The following is a 22,100-nucleotide window of genomic DNA, read 5'->3' on the forward strand; positions in this document are numbered from 1 at the left end:
AGAGGTGGGGGGAAGGGGGGCGATACCCGGTAGCCTATATTGATGCGTCTTCGAAACCTGAAACCTCCCATAATTTATTTTTTTGCGTGTGAATTTTGGTCAGAAAAAAAAAGAAATGACCCCCCCACCACCCCCCCAATACACACGCCCCGACCCCGCCCCAAAACTCATGCACAAATACAAACACGGACGCTTATCACACCCACCGCCACCCCCCACCCCCCTATGTGCTGCTCATACGTGGTGGTCTTCTCTCCCCGATCCACGGCTCTGCTGCTCCGGCTGCGGTTCTATTCGGAAGTTGTCAGCTGGCGGCTCACGGCGGAACGCGCTCTCTCTCTCTCTCTCGCTCTCTGTCTCTCTCTCTCTCTGTCTCTCTCTCTCTCTCTCCCCCCCCTCCCCTCCTCTCCTCTCTCTCCCCGGCGCTCCGGACAGTGGAATTATGAGCAGAGCTGACCCAGCCTGCATCATCACCCTGTCTTGAGATCCGTGTCACCACCGCGAGCAATTTCTACACACCATGGAGATCGGAGTGCGCATCCTCTTGGCTTTCCTCCTCCACCAGGTAAGACGGGACGGGGCGCGCGTGTGGGCGCACGCGTCAGTGCGCGCGCGTGTGTGTCTAGGGTTATTTTTTTATTTTGGGTGGGAGGCTTGGACGAGATCGTGGAGTCGGAGTTGTTGCTCTGGCAGCTCTGGTGTTTCAAATAGCTGCCTGGTCAAGTTTGTCCGGACTCCGCACACGACGCGCAGCAGCACCACATCCACCTGCACCGCCCGGCTCCGTCCGTCCGTGCGCGGTCGAGTTTGGCAGCAGGGGGGTGGAGGGTTAGAGGATGTCGGGTCTGGCGATCTTCGTCCCTCACTTTAGAAATGCATCTGTTCTAATGTGTAACAGGCAGGGGGAGGGAGGGAGGGAGGGGGGAGGAGGAATCGCAGGGGTGTGTATGTTACGTGCGCGTGAAAATCACGGCCGCGGCTCTTGTCTTGAGTCGCATCTATATTCCGCTCAGCCACCAACTTGAGCTTTTCTTTGGACTTGTGTGTGTCTGTGTGTGTGTGTGTGTGTGTGTGTGTGTGTGTGTGTGTGTGTGTGTGAGTGGGTGTGGGGGGGAGCAAACAGGCGGATGGAGGAGAGGAGAGAAGGAGAGAGATTGAGGAGGGAGTGGAGGTGGTGGTGGTGGTGGGAGGGGGGGGGGGGGGGATGTTTAGAGAGGCAGAGAACTAAGTTGGCCGCTCCACTATCGGCGGCGTCCCTCTGGGTGTTTCACTCTATCGCTCCCCCTGGACGTGGATTCTCTCGGGATATTTAATAAAGCCTTAATTCCCACTGTGACAGAGGCAGTCGCCTGTTTGATCTGACTTTGACAGACAGATGGGGAGAAAGAGGCAACTGCCAAACCTTAGATTCAGGTACATACAGGCAGCACCCAATCCTTCCTGATGTGACGCCTCTTTTACACTTTTTGCGCAATTAGCGCGAATAACCTTAACATTAATAAAAGATTAAAATACATTTCTTCTCCTGCTCTCTTGATCTGTGATGTCAGGTAGATTAAAAAAATGAAACTCACTGCTTCCTTTAAAATCAGTGAAAACGACCATTTGAGTTGTCGGCAGGTGCCTCGATAGTGGCACCGGTCGTGGCACGGCTCGTGGCGCGGCTCGTGGCGCGGCTCGTGGCGCGGCTCGTGGCGCGGCTCGCGACAGTCCCCAAACGTTGGCAGATAATTTGCTAATTTGAAAATAACCAGGCTGAGACTACTTCCTGAACACAGAAACAACGGGAGAGTCCCGAAGCATTTCAGGCAAACAGCTTATTTTGGAAACCATGTTGTTGTTGTGCCTCTCTCTCTCTCTCTCTCTCTCTCTCTCTCTCTCTCTCTCTCTCTCTCTCTCTCTCTCTCTCTCTCTCTCTCTCTCTCTCTCTCTCTCTCTCTCTCTCTCTCTCTCTCTCTCTCTCTCTCTCTCTCTCTCTCTCTCTCTCTCTCTCTCTCTCTCTCTCTCTCTGTCCTGCAGGGATTTGAGAAGCAGCACAGACAACAACTCCGCTCATTTGGCATTCCTTGATTTGACCCGTGTAGGCTTAGTGCATGTTTTCTGCTGTGTATTATTCATTTTTAATTGGATAACCCTTCGGCTCATTTCCGTGTCATTCTTCGATCTTCCGATCTGAGAGAGTCATGATTCAGGCTAATAGTTCCTATAAAGAAATTATTTAACCCTCTGTTTTATTGATTCGGACCCCGTTCGCCTCTTGAACGCCAATGCACTCCGCACCTCCCGCCACCGAGGCCGTTGAATAGACTTATTTACTTTTGTTCTTGCCGTTGATATATACTTGTATATAGCAGTTGAGAAGTCTGATGCCGGCTGTCCTTTGGCCTCCAGATGCGGCGGCCTGATATACAGGCCGATCCAGACCCATCTCTTATCCTCGGTCCTGTTAATTGTTTTAAACACTTTCCCAAGATGTAAAGGAAGTACCGTGAAGCAAATGCAGCACGTCCTGGCTTGTCAGGAAAACTCACACAAGACGCTTTCATGCATCATATCAACGCAGAATTATTCCACCTGACTCACACGTAGAGAAGTGCTGAAACGTCCAACCTCACCGCATTAGAGTGCGTGGGATGAAAATCTTATTGCTGATATTTATGGATCCTCAGGTTGGGAGCCAAGTTCCTTCCCTCAAAGAGTCGCCGTACGCGTCCACCTTCCTCCCACTTCCCAACGCTCACAAACACACACACACACACATCCGAACGGCGACAAATGGGAACCGGCGCCAGTAGCAGCCCCCTCCATGGCAATAAATCCCTGTTTTCCAAATGAAACGCTAAGCAGTCTCTCCGGGTGGAGCAATGATTCAGAGAGAGCGCAGCACAGCTGGGAGCTGCAGGTACGAGGACTTTTCTCCCCATCGATCCCTCCTCCTCTTTGTCCGTCTCGTCCGTTTGTCCCCCCCCCACCCTACACTTTTCATTCTGCCTGCATGTCGTCCCACCCTTTCAAACTCACTTCAATGAATGTGATTTACAGACCTTTATTTTCCCAACATCGTTTTCCCTCAAAATGCTCAGCGTCCTCTCCGTCCTCACCAGCCGATGCTGTAGGACAGCTATACTCTCAGGTTGAGTTGCGGGCTGGCACCTGATAAGATTTGCTGAGAGACAGAGAGAGACAGAGAGAGACAAAGGGAGGGTCCGTGGTGTTCTGTTGCTCATAAGAGGGCTGACCTTCGCGGCGACAAGTGCACAAACACGTACCCTGGTGACGCCTGGCACAGACAGCCGCACTTTATTCTTTCATCCTCTCTGACGGCCCCCACCCCTTCCTCCCCTCTAGGTTTTCTCCCCCTCGCTAAGTCCTAGAGGCAGATTACTGAGGTGGAATCATCAAAAAAAAAGTAGTGGACTCGGCCATTACTCAGGAGGGCAGCAACAGGTGTGTGTGTGTGTGTCAGACACAAAAACACAATCGGTCATACAGCGTATACACGCGTGATGTACCGCACAGATGGAGCCACGTCCATCACAATGCGACGTCCGTTCCAAACTCACCTTCAGGGGACCTCTCGTCTCCCCAGGAAGGCTCCTGCGTGCGACCCCTCATTCCGCACGCGCCACCCTGCTGCTGCCCGAGTGCGCTTTCCTTCGATGCCGCCGTTTTTGACAAAGGAATGAGGCAGCGGCGTGACGAGCCCCGTCAAAGGCAACGCGGCGTCTGCTTCAGTCCGTCAAGGTGTTCCTTCACCTTCATTTCGACATCAACAGTGTTGAGTAAGAGCAAAAACTCGAACCCGTACACGCATGGATGCATCCCAGTCCCCCACACACACACACAACTACACTCTGGTTTCAATCAGAAGGAAAGGCAGAAACACACACACACCTGTGCACTTGCACAGATTTGTTTTCATCTCTCGACACGGACACTCTGAGAGTTTTTGTATTTATCCGTGGGTCCCCCTGCGACCGCGGCGGAGCAGCACCGCACCGGGCGATAAGGTCAAACGCTATCTTAGCTCCGCCGTGGGAGGGTGTGACCTTTTGAGGGGAAACACGGTCTTCTTCTATCTTCTCTCCCCTGACGTTGGGCCAGCCCCCTCTCCGATGGAAGGGGGTGGATGAGTGGAGGATGAAGCAGGGGCCGATGAGGGATACAGATAGTGAGAGTGCTAATTAAGGTAAATATGTCCCCTCAGCGCTCGATTAGAATCCGCCTGTATTTGATACAAGTGGCCTCACTGTGCCAATGGACATTAGGGTTATCGTCAGATTGTAAAGATCTGAGTGGATTTATTTGTTTCATGTGATCTACTGGGTAGAAATAGCAGCAAAAACACACACACACACAAACGCACAAAAGGCCTCAGTAACCATGTGTGAAGGACACACAACAGAACAATGTCGCCGTCCCTCCGGTTGATCACGCTCTCCTCTCAGTCGGGTTTCTTCTCGTCAATTTTGTGGTCGAACAAGCGCACAGATGAAGAAGTCAGCGCCACAAAGAGCCATACAGACACCAGGGTGGAGATGGCGGCGTCAAGGAAAAGCAGCTGTGCCCCCCCACGACCCCTCCCAAACCACGGACGAATCGACAGTGTGGGTGGAAGAGAGACACGCCTCACACTCACACCCCTTGTCTTTCTTTCACTTCTGACGTGACTCCCCCCTCCTCTGCGACCCCCCCCGACAAACTCTGTGCAACACATTACAGATATTCATGGCTCTGTTTGTCGCGTCGCCACACTCACAAGCGCATCCAGATATGTCCTCCCCTCTCTTTTTTTCTGTCAAACACACACACACACACACACACACACACAGTTTGGCAGGAGGCACAAGTTTATTTTTTTCTCTCTTCCCGCCGTGATTGCGATGACTCCTCTCCATTACCACGGAGAGAGAAAGTGTGTGTGTGTGTGTGAGAGTGTGTGTGTGTGTGTGCCAAGCCGCCGGCAGCACACAGGGGAAGTATTCATGTAAAAAAAGGGGCCCTGGTACGGCGTGGTCTCATTTCTTTCTAGCCTGCGCTAAAGACAGTTAGCGCGATATACCGCCAGTCGCTTTGGCCTTTCAGTGAGCCGCTGTCGCCGCGTGGTGCGCTTTCATTTAGGTGCATGTAGGTCACCGAATCGGCGAGCTTTTCGGCGCTAACCGCGTTGCTAATTGCAGCGACGGGGTTCTAAAGAGGCTTTCTGTCACCTGATCTATTTTTAACGAGTTAATCGGTTAGCTGGGTGTGTTTTGCGTGGAGCGATTGCTGCACTTATTGAACTAAATGGAACATTGGGGGGGAAAATGCTAACACTTATCTTCTGCGCTGTAATAAGTATCCCAGGGGAAAGCAACAGCACTTTCAACATGACCTGGCCCCAATTAAAGCTTTACACACAAATTTGGATGAACACCTAAAAAAAAAACAACACTGTTTTTTTTTCTCCATGAGATCATTATCGCAGGTTTATTCACGGTGGCAATTTTTGACTTTAATGAGGTCTACAACTTTCTCATTGTACATCTGAACTCTCTGCGGAGATGTCGATCTGCTTACCTTGTCAAACAACCACAACTTTACAAATAAGTGAGTTTCCACTTATCTGTTGACACCCAAACCAAATCTGCATACCGATGAAACAGCAGCATAGCGGCGTGTGATCCAACATGTTAGATCCAAGCTTCATGGCGCTTCCTGTGTTCGGTGGCTGTGTGTGACCGTGCTAGAAAACGTTGCACATACATTGCAGCGTAGGTGTTTGTATGTTTGCGTCTACGTGTCGTCTGCTATGACGGACAGATTCTGTTTCCAACGACAGAACATTTTTAAAAGCGTCTCGTTTCTCTCTCCCTAATCCGCTGTGATCGTCCTTAATACTTATTTGTTGACACTTGTTTGGATTGGGACATTCCATCCTGGTCTTTAGGCGGAAAAAAACACCTCAAATGTGACAAACAAGGCTGCGCACTTGTTTCCTGACATCAAGGTAGCTGCTACATTCAATCGTAAACCAAGGTAATCAAATCATCACCTTGACTTTAACATTGTGAGGCTCCGGAGGGGAAACCGACTCTGTGATGTGCCACTTCACGTGACGGGATTGTTTGAAGGCCTCAGGCCAACTTTTTGATTCTCTTCCGTGACTCTGGGGATTTTCTGCTTCACTCCGTGTTCAGCAAGTTTCTTTGAAGTAATCAAATGCCTCTTTTCTGTTAAACGGAAGCGATGGTTGAGGAGGTCTAACTTTTACAAGGAATCACTCAAGCTCACCCACTTTAGGCTTTCTCTTTTTTTTTTGTGGTACTGTTCCTCCTTATTTCTTTCCCCCTTATTTCCTTTCATCAGCTCACTACCCTCTCTGCAGCCCTCCTGGTGCTCTCTCTTTTCTTTCATACGCTCTGTAGACAGTTCACACACTCTAATCTTTTAATCTCATTTTTACCCTCTCTCTCTCTCCCTGTCTGTTCGCTCCCGTCATGCATTATCCCCGCGTCACTGTTTTAGGAGACATCAGGCGGGAGGCATATTTGACCTGTGAGAAAAGAAGAAAATAAAATCAATCTTGTTGACTGGTTCTGACGTGTCGCAGTACCGCCACCGCTGCCTAGATGGCGACAGAATGCCAAATATTGTTAAATGGGTTGTAAAGGATAATTGCCACTCATATCCACTTAATGTTTAAGCAGCATGTCCTTGCGCACGTCCGTTTGTGTGCGCATGTTTGCTTGTGCGTTTATGCCGACACGGCCCCCCGATAAGAGTGTTGTTTTTCTTTTTTTTCCTCGCAGAGGGGCTTTGTAGAGGTGGAGTGGCCATTTAAACTCCTGATCCTAACGGCCAAGAAACAGGCAGGGATTGGAGAACTCATGTGAAGCCAACTCACGAAGCGCCATGTTGGGGCCTACGCAGAGAGGTCGCTTTAAGGCTATTAGAACGGCTCTTCCCACTTATTGCTGTTGATGTCAGCATGTGTGGGAACGAGAAGGAGCCAACTTGTCCCTGCCACTTCAGTTCAATTCCTTTCACCGCAATTAACGTTCTTTTCTTTTATATTAGCACGGCCAGAGCCGTGGCTTTGAGCTAGCAAATGAATTAAATGATGGAAAAGAAAAGCAGAGCCAAGGGGTATGCCATTGGATTGGTAATGACCTCACCGATTTTACCATATTGTGAAGCTGTTTAAACTCGGCCTGATGATGCTCACTTTGATTTGACTTCATGCAGCTCGTAGTCGAGGGAACGTTGCAGAGCTGCTGCATTTGATGCTCTCGTTGCCGTCCTGCTTCACGTGAACACACAGGAATATATTCCTCCCTTTTGATATGAAAGGATCCTCATCTACAAAGCTACTTCTTCCTCTTGCTCGGATGCCAGAGACAAAAGGCCTGCTTGAGTGGAGCGTTAGTCATTAAGAGGCCATAGGCTATTTCTGGGGAGAATCAAACCTTCTTGTGCTTTGACATCCGTCAAATCCTTTGCATTGCTCTGTCTTTTGTTTTCTTTCCATAGTCGAACTCACACTGACAGCAGTGAGCCTACAGTAGCTGTCCTATCACCCCCGTCCCGTGTCTAAGCTGCCCATTAGCTCCCAATTATGTTTTACTGGTATCCATACGCCACCACCGCATTGAGCGGGAGTTTGTCCTGCGTACCTGAAGTAATTAAAACAATGAGTTTAAGGCCGGGAGCCTGCGATCCATTTGGATAAGTGCTCGGGTGGCCATTTGCAAGCACACTTAAGGGCTTTTGGCGAAGTAGGTTGTGCTGTGAAACTCTTGGGAAGCAGTAATGACGGCAACGCCGAGTCTGTGGCTTCGGCTGCGCCTGGAGAGGTGAGCGCCGTGATTTCCGTAGAGACGCCGCATCCGTCCCCGCAAACGCAAGACGCGACTGATTGAAAGGCCTGAGCGGTTTTCATCGAGACCAACGCTGCTTTTCCCATTTTCAATCCCAATAGTCTTTCACTTGTTTTCAACGGAGATTAGCAGCCACACTTTTTTTCGGCCCCCCTCCCGAGTCATTATCCGAGCTCAGCCTCTCTGATCGGCTACAGGGGTGTTACAGATGTGCTACAGCCTTCCTGCCCTCACAGATCCTCTGAGCGGGGGAGCTGACTAGGTTTGATTTTCATTAGGAATGCGTTGTGTCTTCACCGTCACATCCTCTCCCGCTCCTCGCACACGCTTTACTGGACACAATTTTCCGCTGCGGTGGCGCCCATACCGGCGGCTTGGTTCCTCCACGCAGTGGTGGAGTCCCAGCGGGCGGCCAGTTATCGTCGCGTTCAGCGTCACAGGGCCCCATGAGGTTGACCCGCTCGAAGAGGGCCTTGCCGCCCTTTTTGTCTTGAGTCCCGCAAGGAGACGCGCTCGGCTGCTGTGCTGGGACAAGCCACATGAATCACAGGAACTCTCGCAAGTCGAGGCCTGCAGGCTGCTGACAGACAGTTGGAGGCCGAGACAGTACAAGCTCATGTTTGAGCTCCACAGAGGCTTCGGCAGATCAATGGGAGATCATTATTTCTAATGGAGCCGGATGAGAAAGAAGAGTGGCTTTTTCCGTGATAGCTCAGCGTGTGTACACATGGTACCTGGAGAAATGGTTCCTCCTAAACGGATTCTTCTTCTGTTCTTTTTTAATTAGTTAAACACAAATGAGAGAACGAGACTAATGGTATTAAATGGCCACTATTTGATAAGAGCTCAAACTAAAAACTCTGAAAACGTAACAGAATGAAGCATGAAAATAAAGCAACTGTGTTTTCAATAAGATCCTTTCAACACTTATTATTCTTATTTATAAGTTACTCACAGGACACAAGCACAAACATAAGGAGAACACATTATTATGATAAAGTAGTAACAAAAGTCACTGCATGTGGAATGCACCGACATATTTTATATTAAATAAATCATGTTGGGAGTTAGATGAAGCGAGTAAAACTACGTTAATTGTGTAGCTACAGCCAGGAGATGGTCAGCTTGGATAAAGATAAAATAGACATTAGATATTGTCTTTGTTTAACACGCTGAAGATGGATTTTGATCCCTCTGCACAGTTCCCCTTGTTTTCAGTAAAAAAGGCAAACTGTCTCCTGGCTGTAGTTTAATCTCTACCATCCAGTATTGATTGAGTGTAGTATCAATATTCTTAAACAGTCCCAAAGTGTCAAACCTTTTATTTTAAGACAGGTTACTAAGAGTATCTCTGGGGCCTGCATGATTTACAACATGCACAGTCACTTCTGGGCGAGGACAGAGAGACTTTTCAAAGGGAGAAACGGTCACAACGATGAGGATTTCTGAAAGAGAATAACGCAAAGGCAGCGGTGTTGATGCTCGTAATGCAGCAGCGACGTATGGGAAATCATAGCAGGGAGCAGCAGTGTTGAGCACCGCAGGTTGTATGAGGTTACTTTTCAGCTTGTTATGCAGCGGCAGTGACCAGCGAGTACTCGTCAGTTAGTGATGGAATGTAGCAGCTGCAGGAGCAAAAGGCGTTTGAGAGGCGCTTATTATTTAGGGTGCTTGGGTGCGTCTTTCTCACCTGGAACACAGAAAACTGTGAGACAAGCATATGCAAAACTTTCCCCTTGAGACTTGAGAGCGTTGCTCTCAGTAAGGCTCAGAAAATTCAAATAATATGTTAATAATAGGACTGCATTCACCACGACTGCTGCTTATTCTAAACATTCACAAACCCAACCACTTTCACAAGCTAATGCATGTGTCAAGTATTTGATTCCACCGCAGATTCTCCTTCACAACTCTGAACTTGAAAAGCAGAGACAATGCTTTTGCTCTCCTATTGTCGGAAAGTGAGGAGGCTCTAGCACTTAACTCTGTTTTTTTTGTTGCATCGGGTGGGTGGGTGCCGCTGCTCTTCAATGCTCAAGTTGTGAAATAACTTGACTTCTCCAAGAAGAACAGATAATGACTGTGTGGGAGAGCAGACATTAAAATGACAACAACAACGCCGCAATGACAAATTACATGACGCCGTTTTAATTCAGCTTTTGTATGTTAGTGTGAAAATAAAACGATTTTGAATTCAAAGCACCACTCGGGTGCTGGAAATTAAGAAGTACCAAACACACATGTCATTTAGTGTTTTTAGAGATCTGTGTAGTAATAGTTGCTGGGTGGGATGCACATATGGGGATTTGAATTCAGCACATGGAGGAAGACCTTTAAACAGACTTTGATGGGTGAAATTCCCCATAAAGGTATTCAATACCACTGATAATCTGATATGCAGCTATGGTTTAATTCTCCACATCCCTGATCCACACACTGTCTTGATTCTAGTTGGCGGGGTGACTAGATCGTACAAAACTCGACACACAGGTTGTACAAATAAATAAAGAGAAAACAGCAACAACAACAACAACAATGCTGAGCGTGCTCTAAAGATTGGGATGAAAACAAGTGGGAATGTTTTCCCCACAGAACTAATAAGACGAGCAGGTCATATGACAGTTCATGTGCTATTCTGAACGAGACGGGAGATAAGAAGACATCAAAGTCGGATTCCCTGCGCGTGGTTTTTAATGCTGATTCTGAAACTGTTTCACAAACACGTTTCAAGCCTTCACAGTGGGCAAGTCAGCCTGTTTTTAAAAAGCTTTTTACTTGCAGTGAAATACGTACATATAAGCGACAGTTTCATTTTATCAATTTAAAAATATAATTCTCAAAATTCATAGTGCCTCAGCCCTCCAGCTCACTAAAAGTGTTCAGTCCGACTGGTGGTGTCAGGAAGTATTATTGGTCTGAGTCAATCGCACTTTGTGGTGACACTGCAAAGTAGTACCTATTGTTTTTACTTACCCAAAGCTTGTTGCCTTGTAATAGTTTTTAAACCCATTGTGTCATTTCCATTTACTCACCGGTATTAATTAATAGGATTTAAAATATTCCTCTCTGCAGTGATTCTTTTCTTTATTTTTTTTAGAAATGGCCATATTGTCATCTGAGCCAATGATTTACTGTTAGATTTGACCTTGACTCAACCCACAGGGACCTGAACTTTAAATTAAAGATTGGAAATACGACATCTGAGCTTCATGTGCCATTTTGAGCGATTATCTGGATCCACCACCATTTTAATTGCCCCCACAGAGCCATATAGAACCCTGTATCACATACATTTTGGTTATACGTGACGCATGTCATGCATTGATAACTATTCCACACCACCCGCTCTTGGACACACACACACACACACACACATTTTCACGATCTTGGTGTTCACACTTGATCTCCAGCATTTGTCTCCGCGGTTTGTCAGATCACAGAAGCCGATCGCTGCATCTCTACCTTGCATGCGATGTCACAAGATCGGAGGGCTTTTTCTTCGCCATCGGAAGGATGTTCTTGCTCCACTCCAGACTCCCACTGATAAGAGTTTGATTGATCCAAACACCTTCCCAAGCATTTTGTTGATAGTGTCTGCCCTTTTCCAAACAGTCAGCTGCAATGGCGCGGTATGGGGTTAGTTCCTGTTTTATTTCTTCGTGCCCCTGGGTGAGCTTCACTTCCTCCCCTGGTGTGTTTTTCCCTCCCTTGTGATTGTCTGCCCCTCCTGCCTCTAAAACAGCTGCACCTTCCCAGTGTATTGAAGCCATGTGTGTCTTTTGTCTCTGTTATTCTATTTGTCCGTAGGGAAAACGGTGTGTCCAGTGATTTCTTGGTTCCTCCCTGTGAGCCTTACCAGCGTGCATCGTTGGTTCTCCTGGCCTCGTGCCACCTGCTTCCAGGCAATTTGCTCTTTTTGATTAGAGTTTGTGTCTTTTGAAAAGAGGGTTCTGCAATAACCAACCAAGCTTCACATTCAAACCATCTCTTCGGTCATGTTGGTAGTGTATTTCTTGGTGGAGCTTTTTTATTTGATCTTTAAAAAATATAAAAACCTAGTACGCAAAGATCCAAAGTTTAGATTATCTTTGCATATGCTAACTAATAGCGTTCTGTTCACATCTGGCTTGTTTTGCCCACTCAAATCAATTGTAGTCAGTGTAGATGAGTGTAAAACACTTTGATTACAAAGGCTTAATTTCCAGCCCCAAGATCACAATGGTGAAACTGTTTAGTATGCAAGACGACACTATGCACACTATGTTACGAGGAACATCTCGTCACAGCTGGCAGACGGTTTCTGTCATCCGCAAATATCAGTCTATATAAATAGGCCGTAAAAATGTAGAAGATAAATAAATGTTTCAATGCAGAGCTGCCCAGAGCTCTACATCGTGGCTCATAGACTACGTTACATGCTTCAACCTTTTCTGTTCAAGGACGTCTCAACATCCCGTTGAATTATCTGCCATATTGACAAAGACAAATCGAGCACTACAGCTGCTGTGAGGGATCTAGGGTTGGCTGGAAATCTATTTATCTCTGTCTTACCTTTGTTTAATTTAGTCAGTGTGGGTTACTGCTCTTCATCCACATTCATCCACGCAGGTTTTGGATGCTTTGTAATGACAGGCGTGCACAGCTTTTTAACCACTCTGAGCAAAAGGGTGGAGGCGGCGTGGTTGGCATGTGCGAGGTTTTAAATGCTTCATGGTATGCTTTTTTTTCAAACTAAGGGGAAACAAACTATTGTATCTCAGCTCTTGGCTCACAGGTTGAGCTTAATCCTCAGTACCCCAACTCGGCCTCAGAAAGGAGTCCTCCAGGGATCGTCTCTTTCTATCACTCTGCTGCTCATTTATCTCGCATTATCATCAACTGCCTTTGTGTTTTCTATCCATCTGCCTCTTTTCATCTGCCAAAAACGCAAACATTCCTCTGCTCCTGCTCTCCTGTGCAAAAGATCAATAACCCTATTAGTAGATATGTTGCATAGCAAGAAGCCACTCTGCATTCAGCAGGCGGAATTGCCAGTGTGAGCAACAGACCGTGTTTCAGTCTGGCTGTGGTTAAAGATGCAGAGTGGAAGGGACAGATGGAGAATAGAGATGGCGACGGATGGAGAGTGGAGGGTGGAGGTAATGATGGTGGAAAAGCTGAGGCAGTTTGGAGAGTGGGAAGGAAAAGCAAAAGCAGTTTGGGAGAAAGGGAAGAGACGGACGAATTACGGAAGAAGATGGACACTCCGCGGCATCGCTGATGTGTGGACACTGGGTGGACAGGGTCGCTGAGTTGTGCCTCTGAAATGGGTCTTGACAGAGCCATTTCTCACGTGGAGTTACCCCTGCTTTTTTCTTTTTCAGTGGCGGTAGGACGAGAGTGAGCGGCCCTTTCCGCCTGTCATGAATATTTATTTGGTGAGAGCGTTCCCAGGCTGCTGCGCTGAATGACAAATTGTGCTCTCTTAGCAACTACCTACATGCTATTCCCATCTTTTTGCTTCACCTCTTTCCACTGACTCTCGTCTGGGTCGTCTGTTCTCACCGGGTTGTTTTATATGTTAAAAAAAGGCGGGTGTGGAGGCATTGACAAGAACTACTCCTCTCAGTGCGTAATATCTCTTTTTTTACTTGAAACACACATGTGCAAACGCCCGTCACGATCTTGGTTTTGCTTAAGTTTGTTTCCTGTTTTTCTCTCTGCCTCCCGGCCATGTTCACTTCACTTCCCGCAACATTGTAATTGTGTGCACTGTCACTGATGGAATCCACCTGCAATCTAATCACCTCTACGCCTGCGCTGTCTATTTAAACCTCGTGTTCCTCTGTCTCTATGACGGCTCGTCTGATGACTGTTCCTGTCTCGGCTCGGTTTACTTAATGGAGTTTCAGTTACTAAATGTTTTGGACTCACCTGCTGTGTCAATTTGTTTTGGCGCCACGTCCTTATTAAAAATCACCTTTTATCATCCCTCAGCTTCCCTAATCTCCTTTTTATTTGACACCCTTTCAGTGTCACAGAGGGTAAAAAAAATGGCCCTTTCGTGAGACTCCGCTATTAGTGCAGTCAAACGCGCTCAGTGGTGTTTAACTGGATGTTAATTGCGGGTAAGTACGTTTAAAGGGGCAGGGCTCCTTTACGTGGACCAAAAGCACAGGATGGAACCACTGATTTGTGAATGTGGGAAATTTTAAAGTGTAAATACCACATGTTTTAAGACTCAAAAGGGGAAGTCAAACCACAACTGGTCGACGTGCCCAAGACAGCATTTGTAGTTTTTGCATTTTTTTTTTGTTTGTGTACAGACCTGCCATCTTAACCAACGCATACTCGTCTCTGTAGGCGTTTGAAATGTTTTCAAGCTGCTGAGTGGCTTTGTTCACTGGCAAGTCACTGAATTAACATGTCAGCTTGGCAGGTTACATTTGTTTTGGCTGAAAATAGCTGAGCAGCTTGTAATGATGCTGATGATACCGGTAAGACTGAATCCAAACCAACTGCTAATCCTTCAGTAGACTAACTAGAGAGGAATGATTATCTGTGTGTTAACTTTTGTGATTGCACATCACACAAATCACTATCCAATCCTGATGTATTCTGTCTCCGGTCTGTACTAGTGGATCTTTTGACTTCACGTCAATGTTCTAATTTTATATCTTCTCATTGTAACAACCTCCACTCACCGCCAGCTGTGCGATATCCAAGCTTTCCTAGCCTTACGTCCCATCTTTACTCAGTACAAAAGGCCTGCCACATCCTGAGATGAAACAGCTTCCTTTACCAATTCTGACGTGTCTTCCCCGTTCCCTATATGGCCAAAGGGAAACGTCTAATTGCTGGAATCAAAATCCGTCGTACTCCAGTTTGGTCCAGAAACGTGGCTCTGTTCCTAAGGCTCAAACATTTTCCTCTATCATTATCTCAGCCCCAGCGTTCTCCAAACACCTCCCTTCATTATCATATTACCAGAAACGGCTGCAGAGAATTGGATTCATTATCTTTATGCTTTTACTGGGTTTGCTTATAGCACCATTTCTTTACATTCACTCATTGCACCCCTGTCTCCATTATTTTTAAGCACTCGAAGGGTAATATTTCAAAAATCTTCCACCCCCCTCCATGTTTTGCTCATTAATTAAGACATATGAAGGGTTGTTATCGAGAGGCTGTCGATTAGGTAACGCACGGTGCCTTTATGGCCCCTTCTTCACGCACCGGAGCTACTTGGCTTCTTCCTCTGTTACTCACCAGAGAGAACAGACATGGATTTGAACAGGAGAAGTATGGACTCAATACCCCCTGAAGCTAAGGAGTAAACAACAGTGACATGAACATGTTTTCAATAACTTTTAAACCAAAAGGGAGAGAAACAACAAATGGCCGTGTTTATCATTGTTTACTTTACACTATTTTGTATTAGAGGGAAAATAAATATGGAAGGATATGAAAACTGACAAACAATATACAGTGGTGGGTATTTGTTCGCAAGCGTGGGTGGCCTCCATTTTCTCATTTCTTTTGTCAGCCAGTGAGCAGAGGCTTTATTCGTGGCCGTGTGTGTGTTGTTGGAGTGAGTGGTGAGCATTGAAAGGGAATGCTTTGGGGCAATCCTTTTTTTTTTATCCTACTGGATCTCTCTCTGAGTGGAGAGATTGGGCTTTGTAGTTGTGATTGGGGGGAATTAAGGCCTGCCTTTAGTAGCAGGCTACAACGGACAACTGGGAAACCTCACAGTTGAGCTTCACAGTGTGTGTGTGCAGAGCTGCCAACTTTTCAAAAAACCTTGGAGTGAGATTTTGTCGGGGGTGACCAAAATTTTGCCGCGCACGCAGCCACACACGTTGGTGTATGTCTGTCGCCCTGTTGTTTCTATCATTTGGTCTGACTGTTCTGGCTGTTCTGACAGTGTGTTTGTCTGTCTTTTCTGACTTGGCTGGTTCTTTAAATAATATAACAGACTTCCCTTTTGTCCTGGGCCTGGCAAAGGTCTTTTACGAGACATCTTTGCTCCCTTAAAGAATTAAAATGGTTTTTAATAACTCTACTCTCATTTACAAAAACATGCCTAATTCTATTGCACAAATTTCCTGTCTTTATGTTAAATTCTTTGGAATACATCTTACCTGTTCAAAGTGCTGTTTGGAAAATTCTTGAGAGGGTCTTTTTCTTTGGCCTGTAAATAAAAAGATAAATGCTATGTGAGCAGCCTTAATAAACAATGCTATGATGTTTTGAGCATGCAGTATACCAAGAGGTTAACAAGGTGCTCTCCTGCTGCTTGTTGTGACAGTTTACATTCACCACTCAAAATCACACGCACAAACACAACAAATAATTTCTTTCAAGATTTAAAGTTTAAGAGAGTGAGTACTTAATTGAACCACATGTCATTAACATACCTTAGTCTTTGCTCCTCCTGAGTTTCTCCCGCGGTTGTGTCTGTTTGAAAATCTTCTTCTGTTGCTAACTTCGGGACTCTTCGGGGTAAACAGGATGTCTATGCAGCGAATGGGTTTACAGATGCGCTCCTTAGCGCCATCTATTGTCGGGGAGTTTGAAAAGGAACGAACGCGCTTCGGCCCAAAATCAGATTTTTTTTTTTGCCGTGAGAAATTGGTTGTGTGGCGTGAGTGCGTGTGAAAACATGCAAAAGCGTGTGTCACACGGCGAAACCGTGAGAGTTGGTAGGCCTGTGGGTGTGTGTGTGTGTGTGTGTGTGTGTGTGCAGTAAGAGAAAGATAGATGGAATAACACAATTGAGCACCATTCAACAGCTCCTCCAGGCCCTTTTCCTCTAACCTTGGCTGCATCTGCACACCTATGAACTGCGTGCAGTTAAAGGACTCCTGCAGATCAGACTGGTTCGGTGACATCAGGTGTATGTTGGATGTGTGTTTTATTATTATGCATTTCTAGTCTCTTTTTTTTTAATTCAGCTGCTGTTCATTTCATAGCCTGTTAACATATTATGTCTCCTGACGATTATTAACTTAACACAGTTTTTGGATTATTTATTTTCAATTATCCAACCCACTTTTAGCTAATCTAAGCCTTTTGGTTTCTGGCCAAGATTTTGCATCCTTCTGTCGTCTCCCTTCAGCCTAATAAATGAATATACCGGCTATTTTTGTTGGAAATAATTGCTTCCAAAATATATAATGAAGTCAGTCTTACTGAGTCATACTTACCAATAATAATAAAAACTTTCAATGACAAGTGTTTTATATGTGTCTCTTTTCACTACTTTTCTCACATATTAAGGGATAAATCTCCCATCAAATGGGAGAATGAGACAGAGATCAATCATTTTGAAAAGCTGTTGTTTGGTGCAGTTCCTGCGTACGTATAGTGGTCACAGGCAGAATACAAAATCGAGCTTCAGCTACAGTGGGGAGACAATAACAAGCTGCACAGATGAAACGGAAGGCTGCGTCATTGATGCTTCTTATCTTTTCCTCGCAGAAGAATTTCAACTCTCATCCTTGCCTGTCCTTTCCATTACATCCTTGGTATAACACGGCTGTCCGACATAAAACCCGTCCAATCCGATGAAAACCTGTCTTTGAACTAGTCCGAGGATTTCAATGTGTTCGAGGAAGAGAAAGGGGAAAAAAAACAAAACTCGTTATATTTATTATCCGGCTTTTTGGAAGGCAAGCGATTTTGAGTCGCGGGTTCTGTTGATAATTAGCCCCCCCCCCCATCTTCCATTCCATCCCTTCACATTGTTCTGAGTTTTATCACTACTTCAAGGGCTCCCTGATAGGAGGCCACTTTCAGGAATAACAAATTACACTTGTTTTACAGCGGCATCCACAACACCAAGGTGGATAGAGGAAGCGAGAGGGGAGGGAAGGAGGGAGGGGAGGGGGGGGGGGTTGGGTTGATGGAGCTGGGAAATAACGGTTCACTCTTGGAAAACGAGGCAGAAAACCTGAACAAAGCTCTGTGTTTGCCGCGCATGTGTCTTCATCCTCCTGTCCGTACGTCTGTTTCACGCAGCACAGCACTCTAAATGACTGAGGAACATGTTGTTGTCAGTCAAAAACAGAAAACCCCTGTTCTTTCAGTCAGGTGCGTTGCGCGGTCGTGTATATTTTTTTCCGAAAAAGGAGGGTTGTCGCGTGCTGTCAGAAGGAAAGCGCACACCGGCGGTGAAGGGAAATCCGGCTCGTGGAGACCCATGCCGACTGGCAGGAAGGGAGACGGAGACAAGCCCGAGGCACCCGGCGGTCCCAGGGGCGGTGGTGTGTGCGCGTCTGCGTTTGTTTGAGCGCGTCTCTTTGGTTCCCCTTGGGGCCGGCAAACAGAGCGAGGATGGAAGTGCTACTGATCATCAGCCCCCAGGCCAGCCACTTGAGACTGACTCTCAATTTATGGAAATTACACAAACAAACACACGCGGTGTCTTCGAGGTTGTGGTGCGATTTTACATAATCCAAATGTTGAGGAATGAGGGCTGGCAGAGAGGGATCTGCTATTGTAAGTTGTTTCCGTATCTGTTGTTTCGTTATTCGAAAAGGTCGTCTGAGAGGAGGGAGGCAGGGAAGTGTTAGTGGTGGACAGAGGAAGCGACGGTAAGGTGATGATGAAAGAGAAGAAAATCATAAAACGGGTTGGCATGAAAAGTAATACACACACTAAAAGCATGTTAAATAATGTCTGAAAGTTAAGGCAGGCATAGCGCCTGAGTGTGAGACCGAGAGGAAAATAAAGAGAGATATAAGCCGTCTGAAAAATCAGTAACAGAGAGATGAAAGGCCCAAAGACTGGGGAAGTGAATCGTAACCATATGAAATAGAATATTTTAGATTAAGTACACAAGTGGCTACACCTCTGGGTGATATTTGGCAAGTCACAATAGCAACGAAGAATTCAACACCCACAAACAGGAAAGATAATGAGAACGCCTTGATAATGGAAAGTCCATAATGAAGAGAACAAATGCAGAACAGCTGCTGATCAGGTTAAAGCAGAATGACAACACTGCATCAGAGATGATGGCAGCTGAGAATGAAATGATGACAAAGAACTCTTACTCATGTTTTTGCTAATGAAAGAAAATAGAAAAAAGCCTTCAATCCCCCCCACCGCCAGCCCCTGTTCATTATCTGAGCTCTGTTTCATTTCTCCCCACCCCATTGCATCACCATCTCTTCATTATAATTAGTATTTTCACCATGTGAGGCCTGGTGAGCGTTTCCGTCCTCCAAAGAGGAAGACGATGAGGCTAAACAGGAAGGCAGAGAATCACAGCAAGGGTGGAAATAAACCTCTCTACTCAAGGATAGATTTTGTGGAGCACAGCATCATCACACCTCAGCTACAGCGCCACTCACATTCATCGAGCCCCCCCGCCCTGGTTTATCTGGCCAACATAACAAACCACAGCTGGTTCTCAGCTGCAGAATTCTCTCGACAGGTTATTTTAAACTCTTTTAGTCAGTATGTTCCCACATCAATATGCGGACACTATACAGAAAAAAAGGTGTAAGATTAAGCTGTGAGCTTTAAATTTGAGATATTTGCATAAATATGTGACTGGAATGGAAGATGCAGGATTGCTCGTGTTGAATGATGACCAGAGGAGGCTGATTTCAGAACAAAATCACAGAGATACAAAAGACAGCAATCAGACATTTCAGCCCTATAACGACAGTATGTAGTGGTGAGGAGATGACTGCAGGGTACTTCACACGGACCCTGTACAAATGTTTCACCAATATATATAATAACCAATATTCATTAAGCGTGTATTTCCAATGGATTTGTAACGAATCAACTGGGAGTCCATGTAAAGACTCAGATCTCGTTCTCAATATGAAATAAACTTTATTTAAAGATTACCACTGGAGGAGCAGAAGCAGGAACAGGAGACAGGGAGCACGAACAGAGACTAACCACATTTTTCTTTCCAAAAGACTGTGACCGACATTGACTGGCGAACCGACAAGAAGACAAGGGACTCACATGGTTAAAATACACTGGGGGGTGCAGGTGATTGGAAACAGCAGAAAACAATCAGGAACACGGCAGACAGTCACAGATTCACAATCGTAGCAGAAAACACACGAGGGCAAGAAGTGAGGTAAACACAGGACACAAGAGGCAGGAAAATACTAAATAAACCCACTTTGTGGCAGTATGTCTAGGCAGTTTTTGTGCGTGTGATAAATCAATGCGAGAAGTCAGCCCTGTACTTACTCTGAGGTTTTAAAAGACATGTACAAGCTTGCTTAAATCTGTAAAAACAATCAAGCCACCTCTTTATTCATGCAATGTTACTCTGTCCGTTGGTCCATCACTCTGGTCTAGAGTGTGTATGTACACATTTGTGTACAAGAGAATGAATGTTGGCAATCCCTGACACTCATTTGTAACCATGAGGCCAAGATGTTTGTGGTTTCAAAGGTGAAATGTCCAACACTTTGATTTATGATTGTCTTTAGTTTGAGCAACAGCATCAGCATGATAAACTGTTTGCATTCTACAACAACACTAAAAAAGAAAGACAGTCAACATGGTCAATATTAGGGCTGTCAACATTAATGCATTAATCTATGCGATTATTGTGGCCTAGATTAAAAACAATATTTTAATGTAGTTAACGTTCATTTGTAAAGTTCACTGTGGAAACAAAATGGCCGCTAGCTGCAGTTAGTTACATGAAGATGGAGAGAGCTTTTTGCATTGGAAGTAAAACAAACAGTGTTGCGACATACAGCGGCAAACTGTGCTGAGAAATTACTCCACGTGTCAAACAGAAAGGAGGTGGGTGTCAAACGGACCACTTAAAGCACTGCTATGTTAAGCTAGCTGCGAGGCTAAGCTAGCTGCTCTGCTACTTCCATCTCAACATCTAACGCTACCCTGCGCGGCACACAGTCTGCAGAGGACCACCACTGTGTCCCTAAAAGACCGTGGTTTGAAAACGTTCTGGCTAAATGTGGGGAGATTGTTGGCACAAACACAGCCTTTAAATGAGGACAAAAGAAAGAGTCACTAGTTCAACATGTTCCACCCGGTGGAATTCTGCCTCCAAGATGATCAAATGTGTGTAGTTTTGTGTTAGAAATAACATGAACAATTAAACAACAGTGTCTAATATACACAATTTCTAATGTGATTACTCATTGCTTTTAAGATTTAGTCTTTAGAAGAAAACAAACATTCATTAAAACATGATTGTAACCCAACAACAACAACATTCATCAATCTGCATTAATTGAGAGTAATGAATTTTAAAATGTGATATCAATTAGTTAATTTTTTTTAAATCTATTGACAGCCCTAGTAAATATCCTATGTTATCATAATAATAACCACACTTTCAGTTCAATCCGACTAAGCTTAGCCCCAAAGAGACGTGTCTTCTTCTCCATGCCTGAACCCGTCGCCATCGGCCCCCACAGCTTCAACCACAGTTCAGAGCTGACTCTCAGGCTCCCCTCTAACGGATACACCTCCCGTTCTCACAATAAAATACTAATTATTGTCCTTGCTCTGTGCCGTGGCATTTATATCTACTGTGACAAAGCATCCCTTCTTCTCCATTCCCCTCTCTCTCTGTGGCCTCACCTCGCAGTCACACCAGCGAGGTAGGAAGCCGCCCTCTCTTTTAAATGGATTAACGCTCCGATGGAAGCGGCTGGGCTTGGTGAGGGTGTTTGAGAGGTGTGTGACTGATGGAATTAACCATCACAACGACGGGGTGAGAGGGGGTGAACGGCGGGTGTTGAGCGGTGACTGATGGAACAGTCCGACGCCAGAAGCAATGAATGGGTGAGAAAATGCGATTGATAAGGCAAACGCGTGGCATCAAGGCCGGTGTGGGAGATAGAGGGGGGCTATGGTTGACCGTAGGGGTCAGAGGGAAGGAGCGAAACAAGATGGTTTGGCGCCGGAGGCCGAGGAGGGGCGGTTGGAAAGGGAAATGATGATGGAGGAGAAAAGTTTAAAGAGAACAAACAGTGAAAGAGAGAACAGACGAGAAGGAAAAGGCAGAGTGACAGGCAGGGAAATAGTAGTCATAGTCAAGTGGAAAGCGAAGGACGATAAGCAGGAAATGGATGTGTCTGCAGGCGTTGGAGGACGTTTGTATGCGGTGTTGTGATTTGCAGAGGAAGGCCACAGCAGTGCTCTGATGGATTGCAGCATTGTGGAGGCCAGGGCATATTTACGCAGAGGATTTAGATCACAATCTGGACAGGTAGATGCAGGTAGTCTTCTGTTTATTTAAAT

General features: G+C 46.0%; 1 protein-coding gene across 1 annotated transcript in view; it reads left to right on the forward strand.

Moving 5' to 3' along the window:
- Positions 1–272: 272 nt before the first annotated feature.
- The window catches only part of cdh13 (cadherin 13, H-cadherin (heart)), a 251,006-nt gene continuing 229,178 nt past the window's right edge, over positions 273–22,100 (forward strand). The window contains exon 1 of the mRNA XM_078081980.1: positions 273–565. Coding sequence (XP_077938106.1) covers positions 521–565 — 45 coding nt within the window. The 5' untranslated portion in view covers positions 273–520. The remainder of the gene's footprint in view (positions 566–22,100) is intronic.

The sequence above is a fragment of the Gasterosteus aculeatus genome, chromosome X (genome assembly GCF_964276395.1).
Source record: "Gasterosteus aculeatus chromosome X, fGasAcu3.hap1.1, whole genome shotgun sequence".
Classification (NCBI taxonomy): domain Eukaryota; kingdom Metazoa; phylum Chordata; class Actinopteri; order Perciformes; family Gasterosteidae; genus Gasterosteus; species Gasterosteus aculeatus.